We start from the raw sequence: 23865 nt of genomic DNA, 5'->3' as shown, positions 1-23865 counted from the left end.
TCCTTCTCCCCTTCCCGTTTTCTCATCATGTCTTCAGCAGTCGGTAGAATTCGCCTAGAAGTCGGTAGAATTCGCTTGGGATCCTTGGGAGCTAATTATAATTATTCATCCGTGACATAACCATTATACAACGATGATGTCATGTGCTGGCTCTATTTGTTTGAGCATTTCCATCTCTTGCTCACCGCCACTGTGACTCTTACTGTAGCTGCAGTGCTATCCACATGTCTTGTGCAGGACGTTTGAGCCATTGTGTTTAAATGTAGATGAATAATTTTATGTGTCCATTCATTTATTAATGTTAATTTTATTACTAGGATCCCCTCCATCCAATCATTATATTTTCACCCATAACTACTACGTGAAGAGTTCACCTTCAGTGTTCTTGCTACATGGATAGAGCCTCCATTGTTGTAAGTATACCACTGTAAATTGAGTACGTGGCTAAGTTCCATTATGACCCTATTCCAACAAACAGTAAAAAATCTTGTGACCAATGTATGTCTATCATGTTTGTTCATTTTAAAAGATACAGTCTCAATTTTATGTACTGAGAAGTGATCCAACTTCAGCCTAAATATAGAAGCTCGATTGAGTGCTTCATAAATGTAGGGGGTTGCCCTCAATGACCCATTCACAATGGTCTTTCTCCGAGTCAGATACTGTGCAATCGCCAGACGTTATTTTGCTCATCAATGGCTTTGAGTGTACAAATTACTAGTCATGGTCAGTCATTAAGTAAGGAATAATGTTCTGAATATGTTAGTAACAATAAATTAAAGGTTTTTTGCTTTTCTGTTACATTTTGGTTAATATGCTGACACGAATTTATGAATGTTTAGATAACATGTATATTCTTTTACAAATATATTTCAGGAATTAAACTGTGTCTCCTGAAGAAGGCGGTCCTCTGCCGAAACGCGCGTCGAGTTTTTATGCTTTTTTCATTAATTATGTGATTATTCCTATGTTTCTGTCAATATATTCTTTTACTTTGTGGACTATGAGTTTTATGTTAATTGTTTATTGTAACTGTATGTAATTTTGACAAGAAATTTTATTACCCATCATATTGTTTGGCCTTTTGGTCATTTCTAATATGATTTTTAAATATATTGAATAAAAATATACTTTTTATATAAATTTGATAACCTTTTTCGATTGTTCCTTCTTGATCACTGCTCTGACCTAATTGTCCACTCACACATTTAGATGTCCTAGGACTTTTTCTCGCACCTGTAGTAACTAAACGCTCCGCTGCCTCAAGGTGCAACCCAACTACAAACACACCCTTAACAGGTTATCAACTAGGCAGGGGGGGCCTGGCAGAACCCTGCCACGAGCCGAGGGCCAAATGTACCAACAGGGACCACATCACCCTAACGCCCCTAGATCCTAGGTCTGTCTGCTAAGTAAGGCACCCAGCTACCCTTGCAGCCAATATCTATAGATTACCCGCCTATCTGAAAAACATGACTTGTCTGCTCCCCTCCTCCACTCTGTTCAACATTCAACTAACAGTATGGCTAGGCATGGCAAGCTGAGAAACTTAAGATGACGTTCAGGATTCATACATAGTACTTTACCCTGCCCTGTGCCAATCTCATAGTCTAGGCCAACTCGCAATACCAGGGCTTGGGCGGAAATGCTAATTATAGCCATCCGCTCCTAGTCTAGTCTAGACCTGCAACTCTTCTACAGATCATTTCTCTTCAGGCGGTCCCTCCACAGTATGGTCAATGGTCTCTGTCAGCATGCCATCCTACTGCACCTCGACTTGTGGTGTAGCACCTTTCTCCTGCATACCCCATCTCCTGTGCTCCTTCAGGCCTGTTCCTGCACTTGAGTTCCTGATCCTCCCAGCATGCCGGTCATTTTCCAAGTTTATAGGAACTCTAGCCAGTCCCACACATCCTAAAGATTAGCAAAGAAATGCAAATGGCCTTTATACAACACTCCTAGTTTTGCCTGGAATAGAAGCATATATTGTAATTTCAGTTTCCACAGTTTTTGCTTTACCACCATGGAAATTTTCACTGTGCATGAACCCTCTTAGTTTAGCCAAGAGAGAAAATAGGCCCCTCAGACCGTATGTTTCCTGGGATCCTGGGATTCTAGATAGCGTCCCCCGTTGCTATAGTCGGCAACACCAACAATCATTGCTTTAGGCGAGCTCAGGCAGTAAGAGAGGGCCGAGGGGATTGGGAAGGGTAAGAGGGGGTGCGGTCAGAGGTCTCTATTCTCTTTCATCACTGAATAAGGCCTACAGAGCATTAGTTCCCACCAGGATTTAAACAATCCTTCCGAGAACAGCTACAGTGCCGTCCCCTCCACCCGCTCCAGGAGCTCAACAGAGCAGAAGTTACATCTCAACTTCTATCAGGTAAGGCAATTTTTATTCTGTCACTCTGGAGCACACGTTATCTTTGAGGAGGCAAGCCCTCATGAGGCTGACACTGAGGAAAATGGCATCCATTTTATACTCTAGTGTTTGAGGCCCTCAACAGCCATCAATATTTGTAAGTGGGACGTGTCAACCATGGGGGATGGCGGGGACTCCTTCCCCTTCAGTGTGGTCCCGGGGGGAGGAGGGAGGGGTTAGGGGGGAGGGAGAGTATTTCCTCTGCCTCAGTGTAGCAGTCCATTTTGGTTTGCTTCCCCATTTTGGAGGGCTGTCCAGAACCATGTCTGCACCAGAGGGAGGGCATCCTGGGCAGCACAGGGAGATCTTCACCCACAATAGGTTGACGGTGTCTTCTCGCTTAGGAGTTAAGCCTTGTGTCCAACAGAAGGGCGCCTCTCTCACCCAGGTGGGGCGCCAGGAGCATCAACCCTTGGCCACACGCCTGTGCTCTAGCCAGGTCTCTTTTCAGCTTAAGGCTTGGTGGCCCTCCTCACCTCACTTATGGGGGGCTCTGTAGAATAGGACAGTTGAGCTCTTTCTAAATGCCTTGGTACAGTATTTCACAGGATGAATTACAACAATCTAGGACTGAATAGTAGTAGGACGGAACTGCTTATTCCAAGTAGAAATAATCCCAGGATTCCTTCTTTGTGGCCAAATTTGTCATACCCCCCCCCCAAAGACAGCTGAGAAAGTTATAAATGTAGGCTTTGTACTGGATAAGGATCTGAGCTTAGTATTGCAAATTAATGCAGTTGTGTCTGCATGCCTTCCATAGCTCAAAATTCTGAAAAACTATTTTCTTTCATCCCAATCAGCTAGCAACTCTGTCGACTAACTCTGCAGTCAATTCAGGCGTTGACTATATTGAACTTTTTCAGTATTTTTTCCAGTGTTGACATATGCATACATGGGCATTGATAACGTCTCAGTGGGCTGTCAAAGAAAACTCTTCCTTGAATCTGCAATAAAATATCTTTAATATCCATTGTTGGCGGAACATAGGTAAAGACTGAAGGAGGAGATGCAATTGGAGAGGCATTCAAGGACATAGCTAGAGGGAAGTGCGGGGTCAGATGGCCTCCCAGTGAGGTTTTTTCAGACGTACTCTGCTGATATTCTTCCTAAAGTCCTGGAAACTACCCAGGAGGCAAAATTGAACAGCGCCATGCCTGAGCACATACAAAAAGCCCTAATAATTATGTTATTGAGACCCAGTAAAGACTAGAGACACCCCGGAACATACTGTCTATTATCTATGCTTAACATGGACGTTAAGTTGCTTGCGAAGGTCCTTGCAACGTGACTGGGCCAGGTGGTCACTCATTTGGTCCACACCGATCAATGGGGCTTTATTCCAGGAAGGGGCACCCACATGAACTGGCAGAGACTTTCGCATGTCATCCATGCCACCTGAGATGCCAGAGGAGGGGAGCATTGGTGGCCTTGGATATAGAAAAGACTTTTGACAATCTCTCCTGGCTGTATGTATGGGAGGTACTGTAGAGGATGGGGTTAGTCCCGAAATATTTATCCTGGGTACATCTTTTGTAAACCGAGCCAGGGTCTGCACTGGAGTGTTGAATACTTTTAGTTTGGAAAAAGGTATGAGACATGGAAGCCCAATGTCCCTGCTCTTCTTCGCACTCACCGTGGAACCACTGGTGATCTACCTAAGGGACGAACTCCGTGACTGGGGTATTTACGTGGGAGACACGACTCAAATAGTGTCCAAGTACACATATACTATACTCTCCTGTACGTTTATGACCCTGTAGGATCTATGCTGCATCTCCTGTAAATAATGGACTATTTTGGGAGGGTTTCGGCCTTCAAGTGAAGCGGCATAAGGCAGTGCTTTCGTCCACGGCGTCCTTGGCACGCTGTGTTACGGCTGACCTCCCTGTGGTGGGACTACCCTGGGAAATGAACCATTTTAGTTATCTCAGGATTCAGATAATGCCCGACTATTGCATACAGTAGGAACTGAACATGGGTAGAATTTAAGAAAGCCTCATCGCCTCCATCAGATTCTGGAAGAACCTGCCACTACCTTTCATGGGCAAGGTGGCATTCAGTAAAATGGTGTGGCTGCCCAGATGTCTATACGTCATTCAGAATTCTTTTTGTATTAGGCCCACATCACTATTTAGACAGTTCAATGGGCTGTTACTGTGCTTGGTCTGGGCAGGCAAAAGCAGTAGATTCCGACTGGAGGTTCTGAAAATGGATCTCACTGAGGGAGAACAGACTCCTAGATCTCTACCTGTACTATCTAGCAGAATTGCTCCAATATGCAGCTCTGTGGTGTGAGAATGGCGCCAATCGGGAAAAGAAATGACTAGAAGCCCTGGTGACAGCGGAGACGAGCTTCCAAAGCTGCTCATGGGGGGGATGTAGGGAGCCACTAGACACCCTGTTGATAGTGTCCCAGATCATGCTGGCCTGGGCAACGGCAGTCATGCGCGTTATGAAGCATGCACCAGATGCGTGACTTCTTTCTATTTGGAGGAGCAACCTCTTATGCGTATTCACGCCTCCATGGATCTTATTAAGTGGGTGAATGGTGTCTGCCAGAGAGTGGGAAATCTCACCTTGAACAGCACATTTGTGAAACTCACAGAGGCAGGGGAGCAGTTTGGGATCGATCCTTGGCAGTACCAGCAATACAAGAGCGAATCTCGCACAGTCTGTGAAATCTGGACAGACTTCCCAGTAGAACCTAGTGAGCCCAAGGTGCTGACGGTGCAGCTGGATCCAGGCTCCAATAAGGGCCATATTTCACAACTGTATGCTGACCTGAACGGTAACAAGCAGATCGACAGAATGTCCGTCAATCTTAAATGGGATGTTGAGCTTGATGCCCGCTCACTGATAGTGAGTATAAGGCCGCCAGAGCACAAGCACAGGAAGCCGCAAGCAAGCTAGAATAAAACTAGAGCAATTTTATTATCTTCACAGAGCTTAACTGACACCGGAGGGACTCTATCTGGTTTATCGCAAGCAGCCGGCTGGCTGTGTTCACTGAGGTGAAGTCCCTTCCAATTTCATCCATGTGAGATGGAGGTGCAGCAAGCAGAACTACTGGACCCTGATGCTGCACTCTGTGAACCTGGTAACAGGAACCAGGTCACATCTGTCGATCAGACATGGTCTTCTGGACCTTCTGCTACTCTCAAAAGAGGGCGGGAAAATGAGATTTGTTTGCACAGTTGGGCCTGGTTCCGGCCCGATGCAGTATTGACATCCACTGGCCTAGAGTGGCGTTGCCAACGTGGTTCAAATGGAGTACTGACTTCTTAGAGTGAGCAGCAGCAGAGGAGTGTCAACCCAGGGAGGTTCGCACAGACATGCAGAAAGGGTCTTGGCGATGTGGAGCAAGATGGTAGACCAGTTAGGAGACATTGAGACAGTAGAGGAAGAGAGATCAGACTGTCCTGCTGCAGCTGGCAGAATCAGATTAACCTTTTTTGTCCCCACCCCTTCCTCCGCCACTCTTGTACTAGATGGGAACAAGATACATGATGAGAGTTGCAGTTGTTGTGACTGGATGTGCAGCTCATGGATGTGTGCTGCCCCCATTCCTTCACACCTCTATTAGTGTTACAAGATTGTAAATGCTTTTTTTCTTGCCCTGGAGATGTAGGGCGCACCAACACCTGTGCCCCATGGGCCCCCTCTACCTGATGCCTTCTCCGCCTTTTTCACACCAAAAATGGACAAGAAAACTTTGAATGTAATATATAGTAAACTGGAAATACTGCTGTATTCATGCTGCATTTGTTAAAGTTTCGGTTCGCTGGACCGGTGTGTTTTCTGTACTGGATGATTCCTTTTTATGCAAACTGTTAATAAGAAGGCTATAAAAAGAAAAATATCTTTAATATCCAACAGGACACTAGCATTTGAAGCCAATGGCAGACTTCCTAATCAGAATGTAGATGTCATGCCGTGGAACACTGTGGGCTTACGGCAAAAGTCACCACAAGACATGCTGACTGGTTTTATGATTATGCCCAAAATTGGGGAAAAAATCCAATGCTTTCTTCCAGACCTAACCACAAGATGATGGAATAATGCACAGCATGTCAATCTAGAAAAGATTAAGGGTGGAAGAATACATTTGTTAAAGGGTGACTATCCTGCCATAACTCATGTATGAATCATATGACAAAGGCACCTACCAAATTTATTATACTGTTCTAACATGAAGAAATTATTCAAGTCAGTACAAAGAGAAACTCATAATATACCTCTCCTCAACACTGCGACATGGAGACACTGAAGGGCTTGACTGTGCAAGTTCTGTGACATCAGAAATAATGGGTCCAGAGTTAGACGATGAGGAATCTGGGGAATACAGGCTGGTGCCAGAGTACGGTGGAGAAGAGGCCTGAAAAACAAGCAGAAAAACTATGATGGTCTCAGTGTAAAAATCTATATACAGAATTCAGTACAACCAACACTTACGGCTCTCAAGCAGATATACCTTCTGCCTCTGCTCCTTTGTAAATAAAACACTTAGCATGCCGATGAGTTTTTGGGATGTAACTGCATGGCGGTTTTACCACTCACCAAAGTCATACCCCAGTAACCAGCAATTCATATATGCACACAGCATTCCTATTAATAAGCCAAAAAACCACAGCTCTCTCAAACAGCAGACCACAATCCTGCAGCCTTCTAAACCAGCAGGCCACAATCCTACAGCCTTTTCACAGCATGCCTCAATCCCACAGCTCCCACAGCAGACCACAATCCTACTGCCTCCTAACCAGCACGCCACAATCCCAACATTTTCTTTAGACACCTCACATCTCTTTCACCAATCAATCAATCAATCAATCAATCAATCCGTAAAGTGCGCTACTTACCTGTGGGGGTAGGGGGGTGCTGCTACCGCTCGAAAAGCAAGGTCTTGAGGAGCCTTCTGAAGGTGAGCAGGTCTTGGGTCTGCCGTGTTCCAGGTTTTGGCGGCGAGGAAGGAGAAGGATCTGCCGCCGGAGGTCATTCTTTGTATGCGCGGGACGGCGGCAAGGACGAGGCTGGCGGAGCGGAGCTAGTGGGCAGGGCTGTGGAAGTTGAGTCTGTCATTCAGGTAGGCTGGTCCGGTGTTGTGGAGTGCTTTGTGTGCGTGGGTGAGGCGTTTGAAGGTGATCGTCTTGTTGACGGGGAACCAGTGCAGGTCACTTAGGTGGGAGGTGATGTGGCTGCGGCGGGGGACGTGAAGGATCAGTCGAGCTGAGGCGTTTTGGATGAGTTGTAGTCTTCGCAGGTGTTTGGCCGGGATTCCTGCGTAGAGTGCGTTGCCGTAGTCCAGCCTGCTGCTGACGAGGGCTTGGGTCACTGTTCTCCTTGTTTCGGTCGTGATCCACTTGTAGATCCTGCGAAGCATGTGGAGGGTGTTGTAGCAGGAGGAGGAGATGGCGTTGACCTGCTTCGACATGGAGAGGGAGGAGTTGAGTTGAATCCTAGGTTGCATGCGTGGTACGTGGGTGTTGGAACTGCTCCCACTGCGGTCTGCCACCAGGAGCCGTCCCATGCAGAGGGGATGGGACCTAGGATGAGGACCTCCGTCTTGTCAGAGTTCAGTTTCAGGCGGCTGCTCCTCATCCACTTGGCGACGCCTTCATTCAGAGGTTGGTTTTGGCGGTGTGCGGGTCCTTGGTGAGGGAGAGGATGAGCTGGGTGTTGTCAGCGTAGGAGATGATGTTCAGGTCGTGCTGGTGGGCCCCTTGTGCGAGGGGGGCCATGTAGATGTTGAACAGCGTCGGGTTGAGGGATGAGCCCTGGGGTGCGCCGCAGATGATGTCGGTGGCTTCGGATCGGAAGGACGGGTGGCGGACTCTCTGGGTTCTGCCGGAGGGGAAGGATGTGGTCCACTTCATGGCCTTCTACTGGATTCCTGCTTCTTGGAGGCGTGTTCTTAGTGTGTGGTGGCAGACCGTGTCGAAGGCGGCCAGGAGGAAGAGAGCTGAAGTTTTGCCGTTGTCTAGCTGGCGTCTGATGTGGTCTGTGGCAGCGATAAGGGCAGTCTTGGTGCTGTGGTTGCGTCTGAATGCGGACTGGGATGGGCCTAGGATGTTGCTGTCCTTCGAGGTGTCTGGTCAGGTGCATGTTGGCGATTTACACGATGACCTTCGCCGGGAAGGGGAGCAGGGAGATGTGCCGGAAGTTCTTGAGGTCTTGAGGTCTTTGTGGTCCGCCTTGGGCTTCTTGAGGAGGGCGTTGATTTCAGCATGCTTCCAGCTTTCCGGGAATGTTGCTGTGTCGAAGGAGATGTTGATGATCTTCCGCAGTTGGGGTGCGATGGTCTCATTAGCTTTCTTGAAAACGTGGTGTGGACAGGGGTCTGACGGAGCTCCTGAGTGGATGGAGTTCATGACCTTGCGTGTCTCTTCGTCGTTGACGTGGGACCAGGAGGGCAGCTGGTCGGTGCAGGTGGCATTCGGGGTGTGGTCTGTTGCAGTCGGGGCGGATGAGGAGTTGAAGCTGTCGTGGATGTCGGCAATCTTGCGATGGAAGAAGGTGGCCAGTGAGTCGCACAGATCTTGCGAGGGCGGGATGTCATTGGTGTTGGCGCTGGGGTTGGAGAGTTCCTTCACTATGTTGAAAAGTTCTTTGCAGTCATGTGCGTTTTTGTCCAGTCAGGTTTTGAAGGACGATCTCTAGGCTGTTCTGATGAGTTGATGATGTCTGCGGATGTCGTCCTTGTGGGCTGCATGGCTGTCTGGTGTGCAGTCGTGGAGCCATTTCTTCTCCAGCTTCCAGCATGTTCGTTTGGAGATATGGAGTTCTTCGGTGAACCAGGCGGCTTTCTTGCTGGGGTGGTTGATGGAGGATTTCTTGATGGGGGCGAGAGTGTTGGCGCAGTCGTCGATCCAAAGTTTCGGGCGGTGTCGGTGGGTGGATTCTGGGCGAGGGTGGAGGTCAGCTGGTCTTCGGTAACTTTGCTCCAGCAGCAGCGAGGCAGCTGTTGGGTGCGGTGGAGCGTGGTTGGTTTCTTGAAGGTGAAGTGGATGCATCAGTGGTCCCCAGCAGGCTTGAATCCTACTGCCACTTACTGGCAAGGTTAATTCAAACTCTGTATCCTCAATAACGTTGCCAAACCTACAACCCTTTCCCCATTAAGGAATAATAACAAATATTTGTTCATCCTCACACCACAATGCCTGAGCCCCGTCACCAGCACACCTCCCCCCACCAATATTTGTATGTGCATTCATCAAAATCCAGTGGTTCCCTTCTGAACAAATGCCAAATCCACATCTCTACCCAGCATGCCTCTATCTCATTGCCAATTGACTAGCAAGGATTCATTCCACAAAGCTCCCACCAACAGAACCCTATTTCACAGCTCTTTCAGCAGCTGGACTCAATAACATCTCTGCAAAATGTCCCAAGCCAATGCCAGAGCACTTGACTTTCATATAGCGGCTTTTCACCGTTCCGAGCGCCGCACAGCACATGCAGGCTCGGAAATCCTCACTTCCGGGCGGAAGTATGGTCCCGGTCTAATTCTCCGCCACCAGAAGCACTTCCGGGGTTAAACGCTTAAATGCGTTCTCCTCAGCAGGATCGGCACATCCGATTCAGTGTGTGACCTGCACTGCACCCGCCAAGCCGACACCGAGCAGCAACCACCTCAAGTGCATCTTGAACCGCTCTGGAACCTCCTCGACTCGACAGCACCAGACGTCGCCTTCCTCACGGAAACATGGTTGAACGCCTCCTCAGCGCCCGACATCGCCATACCGGACGGCTACAAGATCACCCGGAGGGACCGCGTCAACCAGACGGAAGGAGGCATCGCCATCGCCCACAAGAACACCATCCGCATCACGACCAACACCGACGACACCTTCACAGCCGCCGAACACCTGCACTTCCAGATCCACACCGACCCCAAGACCACAGAGGCACCCTCATCTACAGACCCCCTGGACCGCACACACAATTCAGCGAAGACATCGCCGACTTCATCAGCCCGTACGCCCTCCCCTCCGCCGACTACATCCTCCTCGGGGACCTCAACTTCCACCTGGAGAACAACAACAACCGCAACACCACCACCCTGCTGGACAACCTCGGACTCAAGCAGCAGGTGACCACCCCCACCCACTACGCCGGCCACACACTTGACCCTGTCTTCTCCTCCAGCAAGGACATCTCCTTCAGCCACGCCACCGGATTCCACTGGACGGACCACAGCTGCATCCACTTCAGCTTCAAAAGGAACACGATCCACCACCACCAGCAACAGGCTCCACGCAGAAGCTGGAACAAGATCACAGCCGACCAGCTCGCAGCATCCCTGAGCCAGAACCCTCCCGCCCGCTCAGCGAACCCCAACCATACCGCCATCAACCTCTCGAGGTGGATCAACAACTGCGCAGACGACCTTGCCCCACTGAGGATCCCTCCCAGCAGACCCGGCAGCAAGAAAGCATCCTGGTTCACCGACGAACTCAAGAGCTCCAAGAAGTACTGCCGAGCCCTCGAGAAAGCCTGGCGCAGAGACCCGACACCAGACAACATGACCACCCTCAAGCTCGCCACTCGAAAACACCACCACCTGATCCACACCACCAAGAAAACAGCATTCAAGGAACGACTGGACAACAACGCCCACAACAGCAAGGAACTTTTCAACATCGTCAAAGAGCTCTCCAACCCCAGCGCCGGAAACAACGACATCACCCCATCGCAAGACCTCTGCAACTCACTCGCCTCAGCACACAGCCAACGCACCCTACGATCGCACCAGCGCCCCCCACCACCACCCTCCGCGCCTGGACCCCGATCAACACCGAAGAGACCATACGCACGATGAACTCCATCCACTCCGGATCTCCAACCGACCCCTGCCCTCACCACGTCTTCAACAAGGCCGACTCCGTCATCGCACCCCATCTCCGGGACATCATCAACGCCACCTTCGACACCACAACCTTCCCGGAGAGCTGGAAGCATGCCGAACTCAGCGCCCTCCTAAAGAAACCATCATCCGACCCCACCGACCTCAAGAACTACCGCCCCATCTCGCTGCTCCCGTTTCCTGCCAAAGTCATCGAGAAGACCGTAAATAGACAGCTGGCTGCCTTCCTCGAGACAAATGGATCCCTCGACCCCTCGCAGTCAAGCTTCCGGGCGAACAACAGTACTGAGACCGCCCTCATCGCAGCCACTGACGACATCCGAGCCCTGCTCGACAACGGCGAAACAGCGGCCCTCATCCTCCTGGACCTCTCCGCGGCGTTCGACACTGTCTGCCACCGCACCCTAGTGCAACGCCTCAGCAACGTCGGAATCCAAGAGAAGGCACTGGAATGGATCGTCTCCTTCCTCGCCGGAAGGACACTGAGAGTCCGCCTCCCCCGTTCAGATCAGAAGCCACCGAAGTCATCTGCGGCGTACCACAAGGATCTTCACTCAGCCCCACGCTGTTCAATATCTACATGAGCCCCCTTGCGGCCATCGCACGCCAACACAACCTCAACATCATCTCCTACGCCGACAACACCCAGTTGATCCTCTCCCTCACCAATGACCCCGCCACCGCCAGAACCAACCTACACGAAGGGATGATAGACGTAGCCGAGTGGATGAGGAACAGCCGCCTGAAACTGAATTTGGATAAGACGGAAGTCCTCATCCTGGGATCGCCGCCATCCGCCTGGGACGACTCCTGGTGGCCCCCTGCCTTGGGCAGCGCACCCAAACCAACGGACCACGCACGCAACCTGGGCTTCATCCTGGACTCCTCCCTCTACATGACCAGACAAGTCAACGCTGTCTCCTCGTCATGCTTCAACATCCTACGCATGCTACGGAAGATCTTCCGGTGGATCCCCACCGAAACCAGGAAGATGGTCACCCAGGCCCTCGTCACCAGCCGACTGGACTACAGCAACTCCCTCTACGCCGGAACCACTGCCAAACTCCAGAAAAGACTTCAGCGGATTCAGAACGCCTCAGCACGACTCATCCTGGACATCCCCCGACACAGCCACATCTCCGCACACCTAAGAAACCTACACTGGCTCCCCGTCAACAAAAGAATGACGTTCCGACTCCTCACCCACGCACACAAAGCTCTCCACAACCAAGGACCAAGATACCTCAACGACCGCCTCAACTTCTACGCTCCCACCCGCCAGCTTCGATCGACCAGCCACGCCCTCGCCGCCGTCCCCCTCATCCGAAGAGCCACAACGGGAGGAAGATCCTTCTCCTACCTGCCCGCCAAGACGTGGAACTCCCTCCCCACCCACCTCCGCCTGACCCAAGACCACCTCGCCTTCAGGAAGCAACTCAAGACCTGGCTGTTCGAGCAGTAGCAGGCCCCCCCTCCACAAGCGCCTTGAGACCCTCCGGGTGAGTAGCGCGCCATACAAATACTTTGATTGATTGATTGACCTGTCCGGAGCCCAGCAGACTGCAGAGGACTGTTCTGCTTCTTCGCCCGGAGCCCAGCAGAGAGCAGAGGGTTGTTCCGCTTCTTCGTCATAGACGCCCTTGAAGTCCTCGCCGGAGTTCGAGACACGGTAACGCCTTCTGTGCAAAGACGCTGTTCCTGACATTTTTCTTTGCCACTTTTAGTGTAACTATCGCTGTATTCCCAGGGTGTGTCTCATATCGCGCAGGAGCGCTGTTGAGCATATTCTCTGAGTGTTGCTCTTCAAATGCAGCCGCGCAGGAGCGCTGCTGCAGTTACTGTTTGGTTGAGCGCAGGAGCGCTGTTTAACATATACATGTTGCGCAGGAGCGCTGTTTTGAACATGTACTGGGCCTCGCTATTGCGCTTACCCTGGAGTATTTGTTTTGGGACACAGTGCGCAGGAGCGCTATTTCCTTGGTTCTTAATCACCGAGCAGGAGCGCATTATCCTGGGTTATTTTGTCCTTTGGTGGTTTCTCTTGCTTTCCTCAATTTATGCGCAGGAGCGCTTTACTTTATGGCATTGCTGAAGCGCATGGGCGCTAACTTGCTGACCTTTCTTTCCTTGGTCCTCACTTTAGTCACAGAACTATTATCAGGCTGTTTCAGTAGCAAAGCAGCGTCATTAACATAGCACAGCTTACAATCATATCCCTATGGTTGTTGGCAACTACAGCAGTGAAGCACACCCTTCAGTTGAGCATTCACAGAACACAAACGTTAAAGTCAATGTTAATTGGCATATACCTCATTGAGGAGGTGGTCTAGCGAGGCAAGATGGCGCTCACACGGCGGGACGTGCTGGACGTGTGAGCTGATCTCTCTCCCTGACCCACAGATTATTTGAGATAAACCGTGAAAAGAAACGTTGGTGTGATAACATGAACTGACTACGGGAAAGAAACGGAAAAATAACGTGTGCAGCCCTTTTTCTTTACCTTGTGGAGAACATCGCAATTGTGACGGAGAAGAGAACGCTGACGCTGATGCTGAAGGTGGTTACAGCGCTGACGAGACTCCGCCGAGCCTGGTGGGCGGCAACTCTCACAGGTGCTGCTGCTTGGCTTTGCTGCGAACACAGCGAACGCCGCCTCACTGGAGGTCGGAAGGAGAGAGGAGCTGCAAGAGTCCCTATCGTTATGGCCCCAAAAGGTACACGGAAGAAACGAGATCCTGAGACTAATGCCACTGTGACTGCATGTGGAGGTGAGAAGGACTTAAGTGGGGCTGCGGCTGCAGCAAAGAAAACCGGGGCAGGGGTAGTTTCTCAAACTTCTGGTGTAGCAAGGCAAACGATCTCCACCCTGTTTTTGGCGGCAGAGGAAAAAAAACTAAAAGAAGCGGCGCGCAGCCCACAGTTAGCATCACAGTTAAAGAACAATACGGGAGAACTTATTACGTTAAAAGCGGCGATGCAGAATGATAAATCGTCAGAACAAGCAGTAATTATGACGCCGCAAAATGTCAATAAACCACCTGATATCTCATCTGTAAATGAAAGCATTGATGTTATTATTTCAGACGGAGTGCCTAGCTCTGTATCAGCAGAGGGAAATGCTAAAGAACCTCTTGAAGGCTCAATTATGGTAGAGAAAGGCTTGGCTGTAAGAGTGGATACAGTTGCATCTAACGAGGCAAAATCCGTGGATTTTTACTCAGTGTCAGAAAACTCAGCCTCTTCATGTGAAGATCTGGCCACACAGTACTCTAAACAAATGCGTATGGAGGAAGTTGAAAGTGAGGTTGATTATGATGAAATTGACGAATATACAGAAGAAAGCCCTATCACTGTGAGGGGTGAAGGGGATGCATCTATGATAGAGGGGGCTGTTGGAGGACATCAAGAAGATTCGACAGGAAATATCACTCTAGCTATGATATATCAAACAATAGTGAGCCACATGGACAAAACTGAGCAAGAAAGCCATAAAATTCAAAATTCTTGCCGGAAGCTCCAAAGTTCTATTCGGAGACTAGCAAAAGCACAATCAGACTTCGGGGAAAGGTTTACCGAGGTTGAAACCAGAATATCTAATATTGAGGATGAACTGCAAAAACAGAAAGTGGCCACTGAAACGCTAAGTGCAAATAAAGAGGACTTACTATGGAAAATGGTCGACTTTGAAAATCGCGCACGGCGCAATAATTTAAGAATTATGCAAATCTCTGAAGGTAAAGAAGGGCAGGATCCACACAAGTTTATTGTGGAATTGTTTCAGAAGGCATTCCCGGATTTGAAAAAATGGGACTGGGATCGAGAGATCGAGCGTGCCGACAGATATCCCTTCAATATCCAACTTCGACCCGGTCAGAATGTAACTAAACCTAGACCTTTTCTTGTAGCTTTCAACAGTTTTCGGGCCAGAGAAGATATATATATGCACACTCGACCAAATAGTAAAGTTATGGGTGAAGGGTACACTTTCTTCGCAACATCAGACTACAGCAAATACACAATGGATACTCGCTGGCAGCTTCGACAGTTGGTGAATCAATTTCAAACAAAGGGAGAACAAGCCTATATTATGAACCCGGCTAAACTTAAAGTGATATATAAGGAGAACACTCGCTTTTTCACTAATGTTACAGCCGCAAAGGAACACTTGCATGGTATAAAGGACCCTTAGATTCTATTTATGAATGACTTTTTAGGTATCAGTTAATGATTTAGCTAACGGATATACATTTTGTATGATGTACAATATAGAATGGTCGATATAATTTTTTTTATATATATTCTAAAAAGGAATGGTCATGTACTTAGATGTATAGTTTATCTTTTGCTCTTTGAGAGTAAGATTGGGAGTAAGAATAGGAAGGTCTGGATATGATGATATCAATCGTTTCTTTACAAATTAAAATATGAACGAAAAGAAGCATGTGGGGGGACGACAGGGGGGAGTGCTGCTCATTACCATCACCAGGACCAGGAGTCCGAAAGCCTCTGTAATGGAGGGGGGAGATGGGGGAAGGGGACCGGGGGTTAGGGGGTTGTTGGTGGAGGGGGGCACTGGGGTTAAAGGGGAAAAAATCCATGTTGGGGTCAAAAGACATTTTAGAATTGATAAAAAGACAAAGATTTAGGAAGAGAGTATTAGCCGAGGATAGGATGGGGTGTACCAAGGCAATAATAAATCATACAAGCGCGGAAGGTAAAGAGGGCGGGAAACTACTGTAATGGTTGGGAACATTAAAATGTGTTCTTTTAATGTTTCGGGTCTCAACAATATAAATAAAAGGAAAAGGATTACATCTGAAGTGCGTTTCTTGAAGCCGGACATCTTGTGTTTACAAGAGACCCATCTTCCCTGGGAGAAAAGGGGCTTAGCTGCTGAGTTAGGGTATACAGTTTTGGCAGCATCCCAGCAAACAAGTTTGATAAGAGGGGTAATGATCTTGATTAGACCGCGTTTAGGTACGCTTGTGCGTAGCCTAACGGACAAATGGGGTAGATGGGTGATAATAACATTAAATATAGGAGGTACACACATAACGATATGTTCTATTTATGGATCTAACCTGGATGAGGGGGAAGTATTTGAATATCTTAACTCTGAGCTAGCTAACTGGAGTTCTCCCCTGGTTGTGTGTGGTGACTTAAATATCAATTTGGCAGCGGGGGAGTTAGATGCTGGTCCAGAGAATTATAAGGGGCGAAAACCTTGTGTATTTAAAGCAGTATACAATTTAGTTAAGGATCATGTGATGGTTGATATTTGGAGTAAAAATTTCCCAACATTACCTGGGTATACTTATTAATCCTCACCACATAGGAAATTTGTCCGTTTGGACTATTTTTTTGCTTCAACCACCATCCAATCCAACATCAAGATTCACTTATACCCCAGGGTAACATCGGACCACTCCCACTGATAATCACGATTACCCATATTGGAGAAACGAAACAAAGTAGGAGTTTTTCGTTCGACAGGAAACTGTGTTTGGATGCACACTACAGAGAATACATGGGTAAATGGATCGCAGAATTTATACAGAATAACATGAGCTCCGCTAATATTGAGATAATATGGGATACTTGGAAAGCCTGTTTTAGAGGGGAAGCGATGAGTTATGGACTATCATCAAAATCAGCAAAAGGGGAAAATGCGGGATTTGTATGACCAGCTGTGTAAGGCGGAAGAATATCTGATAAAAGAAATAGAGAAGAGGGATAACATGATTAAAATTCAGGATTATGAGGGGATAATTGCTAAATGTCGTGCTAAACTCACAGGAGTCTGGTCTGAGGAGATAGCTAGGAAATATTTAACATACAGAAGGTATATCCATGAGTATGGAGAGGCTATAGGAATGGCACTAGCCTTAAAATTAAAAATGATGGAATCTGCCCGCCAAATTGTGAAACTGCAAGATAAAAATGGGGTTTTGTTTGAATATCCAGAGAAAATATTGGAAATATTTTTTCAGTTTTATTCTGAACTATATACTTGTCAATCTATCTCCCGACGCCTTTTTGCATGAGGTTATATTTAGTAATTAAACAGATTTTGACAAAGAGGTGTTAGAACAGCCTTTTTCAATGGAAGAATTGGAAACAGCAGTAAAAAATATCCCGAACGGGAAGGCAGCCGGCCCTGATTTTATTCCAGGGGAGGTGTATAAATGTTTTTTGAATCTTTAAAAGACCTTATGTTGGAGACTTTCAGAATGGCACAACTGGGGAGAGCTCCACAGTCATGGGATGATGCCTCAATTGCTGTATTTGCTAAAAAAGGGAAACCACCGGAGTTACCTGCCTCATATCGACCTATATCTTACTAAATTGCGATAGCAAGATTTATTCAAACATGCTTGCAAATCGCATGTCTAAGGTTATAACACCATTAGTATCATTGAGTCAGCATGGGTTTATCCCAAATAGAGGGACTGTAGCACATATTAACAAAGTGATCACTTTGATAGACATAGCAGAAACCGAGAGGAGAGATTTGGCATGCATTCAATCGCGTAGAGTGGGCATATCTGTGGGCAGTAATGAATAGAATGGGATTTGGCAAAAAATTTCTCAGAGCTAATAAAGTATTGTATCGCTCACCTAATGTGAGAGTTGTAGTTCTGGGCAGAAATTCGGAAAGGATAACTATTACAAAAGGTACACGCCAGGGGTGTCCCTGCTCCCCACTACTTTTTGCGCTATTTATTAATCCTTTTTTATTAAGACTATTAGAGTCACCACATATTAAACCATTCATTGTCTCTAGCATACCCCATTCAGAATTCGCATATGCGGATGATATCGCTATCATTACCACGGATCCTGGACAGGCATTGACAGAGATTGAAAGCTTGGAAATAGATTTTGGAAGCAGTTCCGGCTAGAAGCTAAGCGCCGCAAAAACGCAGGTGCTTTGTATAGATACTGTTCAATTTAACGACTACAGAGTTACCCACGAAGTTATATATTTAGGAATTATAATTAAATCCCACACACAAGAGATAGTGGACGCTAATTGGGGTAAAATTATGCAACAAATCAAGCAATCCTTAGACAGATGGGGGAGACTTCAGCTGTCTATAATAGGGAGAGGTAACATCATCAAGATGAAGTACTAGCTAAGATATTATATGTATATCGCAGTATTCCCTTAGAGATACCATTAAATCATATTTATAAATTGCAAATCTTATGTATAAAAATGTTTTGGGCACCCGAAAAAACCATACGTGCAATGAAGTGGTTGACTCTGCCTATAGAGAGAGATGGGCGTGGGATCCCGGATTTTGTGTTTTACTATTATGTTTTTTTTCTACAAAGAATGAGAATTTTGTTGACGGGAGAACAAATTGAAGATCCGGCAGAATCCCGTCGATATTTTATCTATTATTAGGGGAACATGCGAAGGGGTGTTTGTTAAAAGAATTGGAAGGGAATTACTACAAACATACCCGCTTTAAGGTGGTCGAGTCCGCTTATAAAGTTTGGAGAAAGGTTGCGAGGATTATGAAGCTAGAGAGAATCTTGTATTATACTCCCCTTTCTGCGGAAAAAATACTTCCATCAATATTCTGGGACAATGTAGCGAAGGAATGGAGCAAGAAAGGGGTGGGTAGAATCGGAGATCTATACGATGCGGACGGAATATTTAAATCTTTTTCTAGTATGGGTAGTAAATTCCAGCTACCTCAGTCTTCTTTTTTTAAATATCTCCAAATCAGAGATTTTTGTTTAAAGAAATTAAATAGACCCAGCCCTAATAAATTAATAGAGGCAATCCAATTTAAAAAAAGGATAGGTACGATAGATCGGTTGCTGATGGAATATAAGCCTGATGACTTGAACAAATATAATATATAATGGCAGAATCAGTTGGAGGAAACCTATCTAAATATTGTAGATTCTATTTTGATGGCTAAGGATATATGTTTGTCAGCCAATTTGAAAGCTCAAGTATATAAGACAATATCTAGATTATACTATACTCCCAAAAGCATGGCAACATGGGGGCCTATGTACGATGGAAAATGCTTTCGGTGTGGAGGGGAAGATGCAGATATTGTTCATGTCTTCTACAATTGTCCTAAACTATCGCCTTTCATCTCCAGTATAGAAAGGTTTATATCTTTAGTCATTCATTATCCGATTAAAATATCCCCTGCACTTATCTTAGTAGGGGGAGGTCAATGTGTTAATGAAAATGAGAACTTATGTAAATTTAAGAACTTTTTATTTGTGGTAATGACTATAGCTCGGTTATGTATAGCTACGGAATGGTTACAACCTGAAGCACCGACGTTTGAATTTTGGTGAAGGAAATTGTTTAATACATATGAATTAGAATGGAATCTGTATGCTTTAAAGGGTGTCAGGAAAAGACGATTAGGTATTTTGATTTGGGGAGAACTTAAAGAGTATTTAGAGGAATAATCTTATGGATTTGTGTATTTTTTATTTGGAAGTGGTAACCTGCCCTACCCGTCATTTTCAAACATTACTGTAAAAGAAGGTGTTAAATATTTATATTTCTATGTTGTGAATGAATTATTTTTGTCAAATGACCCAACGATGGTAACAAACAAATAAAAAAAAAAAAGAGGAGGTGGTCTAGCAAATGACTAAATCTTCAGTCACCTGACTTTATGCCTTACTATGAGAGCTGGTTATGGGGGTGTGAGGAGCACACCAATGATTGCTCTCTCTCTACAGATGTATCCACCGGTGCTGCGGCTAATAAGGGTAGTCACTCCTTGTTAGGAACTATTGGTTGTGATGGGTCTACACACCCATCTAGACGCGCACTGTTCACATGGTGATATTCACCTTCAAAATTTTAAAACAAACATTTTACTCAAAAATATTCCAGAAAACAATTGGTTGTTTTAATACATGATTCTCTCCTTTAGTCTCTTTTACACACTTCCCTCAGTGCTGATTACTTCAACATGTCAATACATATTTCACATTTGCATATGATTTTGCATTTACAATGTACATTTCATTATTGCATTATACATTTTTAACACAGTATTGCTATTTTGCCCAATGCATTTCGGTACTCCTTGGTAACTTCATCAGGGGCCAATCTGCAATAAAATAAAAAATAAAAGGGTGTAAATGAAATGTAAGAACGCCCATGAGTGTGGGGTTATTGTTGTTATGCATGCTCATACCGGTATGAAAAATCGCTGCACCTGAAGTCAGCTGAAAACGATAATGGAAAAATATATGATAAACCTGTCTTTGACTGACACTCAACCTCAAAATGAAAGTTATATGGAACTTAACCCATTTATGCTTACCGCGTTCCTGAACAGTGTACTACTGTTGATAAGCTGCCAAGATAAAATGATGATAAGGATAAGTTACTTACCTGTAATCCTAGTTCTCTTCCAAGGGTATCTTCATCAAAGTCATAAGCACTGAATATTCCCGCCCATGTGCGGGACCCCGGAAACAATATAAAAATATATATGTAAAAACATATATATCTCGCTCCCCATATATGTACATACATATATTATTTTTCTCACACCAATGTAGCTCCAAAACTGAGGCTAAAACAATGTAAACACATGTACATGTACATGTACTGCAATTAGTAAGGAAACAAAAAAACGCATTAGGTCAAATTTCCCTTGAACTTTGTGTTTTAATGAGTAAAACCACTCATAAATCCTGAAGACTGCTTATAAATAGACATTGGTAGCCCTCAGGCTGCATTGCAAAACAATAGCATAGAAAATGAAACCATTTTCAACAAAAACTGGCACCGTAGCCTTTAAGGCAGCCCTGACCCCAGGCTTCCCATCATGCCTCAGGGGTGACAGTTAGGTTAGTTGTTCTTTCCGGCTCCTTCAGTCAGGACCCTGGTGTAACAGCTCCCTTTCTTTTTGACTTTCTGTCAAAAAATATTCTTGTTAAATTACAATTTTTGCTTTCACTCGACGTCTTTTAGACCTAGGGTGCTACTACTACCTTTTTTAGGCTTAAAAAAGGTGTTTTTCCTGTCAAAATGCCTGTACTCTTTGACACAGGCCCTTCATGTGGAAGGAAGATGGCCAAGACTGACACTCATTCAGTGTGTATCCTGTGCCTACCAGACTCTCCTTCAAAAACCTGTGAACACTGCCAGGTTTTAACATCCAGAACTCTCAAAGACCAAGAGAGAATTCGAGTTATGGACTTTCTGAGAGAGGAAGATCTCCCAAGAAGCAGAAAAGTTGGAGCGCGCGATCGACGTCGAAAGAAGCCCCGACGGTGACGAAGAAGATGTCTTCAGCGTCAACATCTAAGGTACCTCTGCTACAATTTTTATATTGTTTCCGGGGTCCCGCACATGGGCGGGAATATTGAGTGCTTATGACTATTGATGAAGAGAATAGTAATTACACTCATTGTTGTGATGGAGCTCATGGTCAAGACAATTAATTCTTTCTCATGAAATGCCACTATTTCCAAAACAAAACATACCTGTGAGGCTGCTGATATGTATTTATACCCTGCAAAAATATAATGGGTATTGTAATGGTTTGCGAGCCAATCACTTGTGTTCTCAAATGTACCAATGTAAAGCATCCACGTACCTCTGTGCTTTTAATGTCCGATCTATAAAACAAATCAAAGCAGCGCTGTCAATGCCTGCCTGTTGCTTAAGCTTAAAAGTACTTTAGAGCTTCTGAAAAAGCCACACGTCCTCCGTGTTTACCTCAATATGTTCCTCTAACCGCTCTCACGTTACCGCTTCTCTCAAACCGCATTCGAAGCCGCTGCCATGGCCGGACAGTTCTTATCGCGTTGTTGTGTGCGCATTACCATAAAAATCAAAAACGGACTGTTATTACATATCCTGTCTTCAAGCCTACGCCCGAAACCGCCATCTTAAGCTGGGTCAATAGTCGCCTTATGCTATGTGTAGCTAATTGCTGTCTCGTTTGATGGAAGTGTGCTGGAGCGCATCTCCCCTGATAATTAACGGGTCAAATCTATACTACTATGATAAAGGAAGAACTTTCAGCCTTTGAGGCGGGTAAACTCGCGAACCACAGCGCCAATCCACACACCCGATACACCGTTGGAATCGTCAGGGTGTGTAGATGGTTATAGGCTATATAAATGTAAAAACAAAACGTTATTTAAAAAATTTACAGTAAAAAAATAAGTAGTCCCTTCGAAGTAGCGCCGGCCGCGACGTGCGTGCTCACGTCAGGAGCGCGGGGAGGAGCGGCGTCCAGGAGCACGACGAGGAGTGGCGGACATGGCGCGGGGGAGGAGCGGTGACGTGAGGAGCAGCGGACAGGCCAGCGGCGGTGCGAGCAGTGGACAGGCTGGAAGAGCGGCGGACATGGCGCGAGGGGAGGAGCGGTGACGTGAGGAGCAGCGGACAGGCCAGCGGCAGTGCGAGCAGCGGACAGGCGGGAGGAGCGGCGGCTGAGGTAAAGGGACCCATGTCAGGGCAGGCGGGGGACGGGCGGGGGCCCGGGCTGCTGGACAATGTCGGGGCGGGCGGGGGTCGGGGAAGCCTGTTGCTCCCGGACAAGGTCGGGACGGGCTGCTAGTAATAGTATAAAACCCGCGATTATTATGCGACTCGATGAGGCTCACGATCCCCTGTTTAAGAGTGTGACACTCTGATACACTCACGTTAATGCGCCGTAAACCCACTATGGAATGTAAAGAAGCTTCCTGTGAAACACTATGTATTTCACAACCATCCTACAGGGGCTTATTGGTTGCTTGCCAATGATGCCAGATACAGTGGTATGCTCAAAGTGAGTTCATGTAGTGTGATGCTATGTAATGGTGCCATAAAAAAATGTACAACAATGAAACAGTACCTAATCAATTATGCTGTGATATCTAATGCATCATACACCCGAAATATTGAAGACATTCTAGCGTCTATTGAATGAATGAATGAAATTATTTGTAGAGCGCACGATGGCCAAACGGCTTCCTGGCGCTGAGAGCTCTGAAGAACAGAACAGACAGGGCCAGGAGGTTTAGCGGGGGTAGGCCAGGGCAAACAAGAAAGTTTTAAGCGCTTTACGGAAGTGTGAAAAAATAGGGATCGAACGCATAGAAAGAGGAAGAGAATTCCAGAACCGGGGTGCAAGAACAGAGAATCGGGTTCCACCAGTGCGAGATTTGTGGAAACGGGGAACAGTAAGGAGGGCAGAAGAAGATGAACGGAGAGTGCGGGCAGGGGTGTGAAGGGAAATCAGAGAATTAATGAAAGCCGGTGCAGAGTGATCAAGGGACCGATAGACAAGGCACCCTAGTTTGAACAAAGATCTCTGCAGGATGGGTAACCAGTGGAGGGATTTGAGGACGGGAGTGATGTGATGGGTTTTGGGCAAGTGAAAGATGAGACGGGCAGCCTGATTCTGGATAGCTTGAAGGCGGCGGGTTTCGTAGGCAGGAATGCCTGCGAACAAGCTATTGCCATAATCAAGGCGGGAGGTGATAAGGGCGGAAACAATGATTTTGAGGGAGTCAAGAGAAAAGAAGCGGGAGATTTTCCGGATCATCCGGAGGGAGAGAAAACAGGAGGACACCACGGCAC

The 23865-nt window shown here is 46.7% G+C and overlaps 1 protein-coding gene across 1 annotated transcript in view; it reads right to left on the bottom strand.

Moving 5' to 3' along the window:
• The window catches only part of HSF1 (heat shock transcription factor 1), a gene marked incomplete at its 3' end in the record, with an annotated part of 430139 nt that overhangs the window by 88364 nt on the left and 317910 nt on the right, over window positions 1-23865 (bottom strand). Inside the window, exon 8 of the mRNA XM_086948174.1 lies at window positions 6658-6797. Within this exon, the coding sequence (XP_086804300.1) occupies window positions 6658-6797 (140 nt within the window). The remainder of the gene's footprint in view (window positions 1-6657; window positions 6798-23865) is intronic.

Source organism: Lissotriton vulgaris, unplaced genomic scaffold (genome assembly GCF_964263255.1).
Source record: "Lissotriton vulgaris unplaced genomic scaffold, aLisVul1.2 SCAFFOLD_1542, whole genome shotgun sequence".
Taxonomy (NCBI): domain Eukaryota; kingdom Metazoa; phylum Chordata; class Amphibia; order Caudata; family Salamandridae; genus Lissotriton; species Lissotriton vulgaris.
This window is presented reverse-complemented; position numbering and strand designations above follow the sequence as displayed.